The 4,796-nt window shown below is 34.4% G+C and overlaps 1 protein-coding gene across 1 annotated transcript; it reads left to right on the forward strand.

Moving 5' to 3' along the window:
- Positions 1-1,288: 1,288 nt before the first annotated feature.
- Positions 1,289-4,462, forward strand: LOC120262846. The gene is given in 12 exon segments (XM_039270747.1): positions 1,289-1,431; positions 1,517-1,606; positions 1,944-2,069; positions 2,156-2,272; positions 2,352-2,645; positions 2,722-2,856; positions 2,858-3,081; positions 3,154-3,253; positions 3,335-3,394; positions 3,474-3,557; positions 3,644-3,760; positions 3,853-4,462. Coding segments are annotated over 11 exon segments (1,599 nt in total). The 5' UTR covers positions 1,289-1,431; positions 1,517-1,567; the 3' UTR covers positions 4,156-4,462.
- The last annotated feature ends 334 nt before the right edge of the window (positions 4,463-4,796 follow it).

The following is a 4,796-nucleotide window of genomic DNA, read 5'->3' on the forward strand; positions in this document are numbered from 1 at the left end:
ATATATATATATATGTTTTACAAAATTAAAAGAATTATAAATGTGTATATATATGATATATGAAACCAAATTTAACATATTTATGTACATAAAAATAATATTTTTGTACTATAATATGAGAAAAAAAAGTTGAATATACATTATGGTTTTGGATCAACTACTGAACTAGATAAAATAAATCTTCAAAGAGTGCAAACTTTAATTAGTGAAACTAGCGAATTATAAAAGGAGATAAACTTTATCAAGGTAAAAAAAATTAATAAATTCAAATTCTGTATTTGAAAAAAAAACCATAATAATCATAAAACTTGGACTATTTATAATGTTATTTTTTTATTTTTCTCCTCTGACAATTCTGAGCTGATTTTTGGATAAGAGAATTTTTTTGTGTGGACTAACCTCACTACAACTCTTCTTTCTTCTTTATCGATAGGGATCATGCTATGACGGTCTAAATCACTTCCAGATCCTCCACCAAGAATCCAAGAATGTCGAAGAAAAAGATTTGAGACTCAATTATCATTGTAGCTTTGTCTATATGTAAGATTATTCATTCATTTATTTTATTTAAATATATGTTATTTGTTATTATATCAAATGCATCATATTATAAAATCCACAAAAAGAAATGGAGAGCAATAACATATTAATCTAATTACATCTCATTAATAGTATTCAGATAAAAATAAATAATTCACAAACCCAACTTCCTTGAAATTACTGAAAAGAAACCCAATAAATTATGCAATCCTTTTAGAGAAAAGACCAATTTCTAGATAAAGAGTGGGCAATAAATATTTGATGGTTTATATAGATATTTATACTTCATCTAATCTTTATTAGTAAGGTCAATATTTTCATTAAATATTATAACAGGTTGGCACATGATGTGCTCTTTCTTATTTAGAAAACAAAGAAAATCATACTCTCTTTCATTGATGCCAACTTTAATTATTTATCATCTGGATCCATGCTAACCAAAAGTGAGGCATTAGTAGGACCTTCCAATAAAACAAATTAATAATTATAAATAATAAAATTCTATATATATATATATATAATTGTAGCTCTAGTTTATTTATCTTAATTTAGATTCTATTTTTTACACAGTAAAATTTATGTTTATTTATTTATTTATTTTTGTTAAAAATTTTAATTTTGGATTATTTGATTAAAAGTTTGAAGGGTATAATGGTAAATTGAGGAAAATGGGTATTGTTGAAAAGGGATGGCGCACGTTAGCGCATGAGCGCATGCATGTCTAAAGCGCGCCGGCCATGGAGTCACTTTAAACTGCCAGAGAAGCGCAGGCAAGAAGACAATGGACTCGTACCTTCCAGTTCTCCAGAACCAAACAAATGTTTGCATGGATTTCGGATTGAAATTCGATCCAAGTTTGCTCCTTTAATGGATGGAATGAGAGCTCAAGAGGTTTCCATTGAGTTCCAGTGCTCTGTTTCTCTGCAGTGGCCTCAAGATTTTCTCTGTTTGATTGTTTCTCTCTTTTGGTTTTCAGGAGAGTTTATTGTTCTGATTGGTGGATTTTGATTTCGTTTGGAGTGCCAGCATGAATTCCAGAGCTCGGATTGGAAGCAGGAGTGATAAAGTAGGCATCTTTGGATTGATTTCATGGGTTTCATTGCATTTTGATTGAAAAGTTGTGTTCTTTGATGCTTTTTTTGGGGGGGAGTTTTACTGCATTGGATTCGTTTTCCCGGGCAAAGAAAAGAAGGAAATCACATGTTCTGCAGGACTTTTGCAGCGTTTATGTACTTTGGATGGCCCCTTGTTGCCTTAAAATAAGGGATTTTGGCGGTTTTGATTGTGATTTGAATTCATTTCTTTGATTCCTGCCATGAAAAGGCCTTTTTTTTTTCTTTCTGAATTTTTATCTGTTCTCGTTGTGATTTTCAGCTTTTTCTTTTGAATTTGTTGTTCATAAGGTGAAAGGGATGGAGAAGAAGGAGAATAGGACTGAGATTAAAGTAGTTAATAGATTAATGGATACAAACAAGGCCTCAAGTAGAATCAAATCCAGAAGGGAGAGGAAGCTTGCTCTGCAACAAGATGTACCAAATTTTAGTCTGTTGTTTTGGTTTCATTTTTGTGTTCTTTTCTTTTGCATACATTTATCTTCCTGTAATTTAATTCTTAGGTTGACAAGCTCAAGAAGAAACTCAGACATGAAGAGAATGTCCATAGAGCATTAGAAAGAGCTTTCACTAGGCCTTTGGGTGCTCTCCCTCGCCTTCCTTCTTATCTTCCTTCAAATGTGAGCATATTGCTCTTAAATTTCTCTTTAATTACAAATTATTTGAATCTGAATTGCTATTGTTGTTCTTCAAATCAAGACATTGGAGCTTTTGGCTGAGGTTGCTGTTTTAGAGGAAGAGGTTGTGAGGCTTGAAGAACAGGTTGTGAATTTCTGGCAAGGCCTTTACCAGGAGGCAATCTACATATCATCTTCCAAGAAAACCATGGAAAATGAGTCTGAGTTTTGTTGTGAACAATTCTCATTGAATCAGCATTTCAATCCAAAGGCTTTATTTTCTTCGGCTTCAATGAGATGGTGTCTGAAGAAGCCGAATTCATCTTCGGTGTTTGCTAATTCTACTAGGAATGTTAAGCCAACACAAGCAAAGAAGGTGAGTTCATTTTGATCTTTTCTTCTTCTGTTTGAGCTTCTCTTGAATGGCCTATTGATCTCTTCTATAATTCCAGTCAGAATGTGTGGTAACCGATATCGAAGTATTAGAAGCTGGTTTTCATAGAAATTCAAATGCAGTTAATGAGGAAGAGAGTGGCCCGAACAAATTGTCGGAAGATATCCTGAAGTGCTTGATGAGTATTTTTTTCAAGAATGAGCTCCCAAAGGAATTCAATAGTGGACTTCGAGATGCCTTCTTCACTTTCATCTTCTTCGGATAGTCCAGAAGGCATAGACTTTAGAGATCCTTATAATGTATGCAAGGAATTCGGAAAAAGAGACATCGGCCCTTATAAGCATCTCCGAGCCATTGAAGCAAACTCCATTGATTGGAATCTTGTTAAGGGTTCTTCGTTTCTTACCCGGAAATTAAAGTGAGCTCTTGATACTTAATTTTGCAACTTGATGGTGTATCTTAATCTGAGTCCTGTTCTGTGTGACTTCAGAATTTTGCTCGGAAAGCTCACATTGGTGGATTTAGCAGAGCTTACCCATCAGCAGAAGCTTGCTTTTTGGATTAACATTTATAATTCATGCATGATGAATGTGAGTTTCGATTTTCAATTGTCATGTTTCAGATTAAACTCTAGCTCCCCTTGATCATTTAGTTTTTCTTTTCCTTCTCAGGCATTCTTAGAGCAAGGCATGCCTCCTACTCCACAAATGATTGTCGAATTGATGCCGAAGGTACTTTATTTCATACTGAGATAAAGAAAATGAATTATAAAGTTAGTACATAATTCATTCAATTGCAATGCTTTCACAGGCTATGATCAATGTGGGTGGTCACTCACTCAGTGCAATGACTATAGAGCATTTTATACTGAGATTACCATATCAGTCTAAATATGTGAGTAGTTAGTTCTTTTCGATCGATAAAGGTGTGTCTTTCCTCCATCACTGATCAAATTAATTTCTTGCATTTCTGCAACGCAGACGAATCCAAAAGGATTAAAGTACGATGATGTTACCACTCGAGCCATCTTCGGGTTGGATTGGCCTGAACCATTGGTCACATTTGCACTCTCATATGGAAGTTGGTCTTCTCCTGCAGTAAGTCACTGTCAGATATGTTTCACATTATCACAACTTTGAACATTGTTTGATCATTAACCGAAAAACCAATTGGTTATATCTCAATGAAGGTGAGAGTGTACACAGCCTCACAAGTCGAAAAAGAACTAGAGAAAGCTAAAAGAGATTATTTACAAGCCGCAGTAGGGATACCAACAGCGAGCAAACTCGCAATTCCAAAGCTTCTTGATTGGTATCTGCCTGATTTTGCAAAAGACGTCGAGTCTCTAATGGACTGGATATGCTTACAACTACCCGGTGAGTCAAGAAACAATGCAATCAAATGCCTTGAGGCCGGGCGAAAAAGTTTAGTTCCACAACCAATACAAGTTTTGCCATATGACTTCAGTTTTCGATACCTCTTGGCATCATGAAAAGGATAACTGTTAATACATCTTCAAAGTAAATATACAAGAGTTCATCATACACGTATTGCTTGTGATACCAGTAGTTGGCTGCCAACATCAGTACAGCTCAAACAACATTAATGAGCATACACCAATATGGAATTTTTTTTATCTGTCGCGCAATTGTATCGAAAGAGGACCACGAAACTTTGGAGAATGAGGCAAAGGGTCCCCTACAATGTTGATAAAGCTCGTGAGTCAAGAAATTGGAGGCAATTGAGGACACCAACCAAACCTCCAGTTAAGCAAAAGATCAACAGATTTGATTGACAGATAAGCTTTATAAGACTCTCTGGCAAAAGTAATAAGAAATTCAGAGAGCAGTATGACAGCATTGTGCTATGAATACAACAAAGTTGTCATCTTGTTGAATAGTCAAAAAGGTTTGATTATGATGTCTTTCATCAAGTTTCATTTGAGAAGAAAAAAACTGGTTCTTGATTGAGAGCATTCAGAGTATGGAATCAATAGAAATGTGAATGGAATTTACTGAAACTTTTTATTCCTTTGACTTGTATTCAATGCACACAAGTTGTGAAAATTATAACTACATAAAATAATGATCTAATGATATAACTGTCGTAACCATCGAATTTATTATTGTCAAT

Source organism: Dioscorea cayenensis, chromosome 6 (assembly GCF_009730915.1).
Source record: "Dioscorea cayenensis subsp. rotundata cultivar TDr96_F1 chromosome 6, TDr96_F1_v2_PseudoChromosome.rev07_lg8_w22 25.fasta, whole genome shotgun sequence".
Lineage (NCBI taxonomy): Eukaryota > Viridiplantae > Streptophyta > Magnoliopsida > Dioscoreales > Dioscoreaceae > Dioscorea > Dioscorea cayenensis.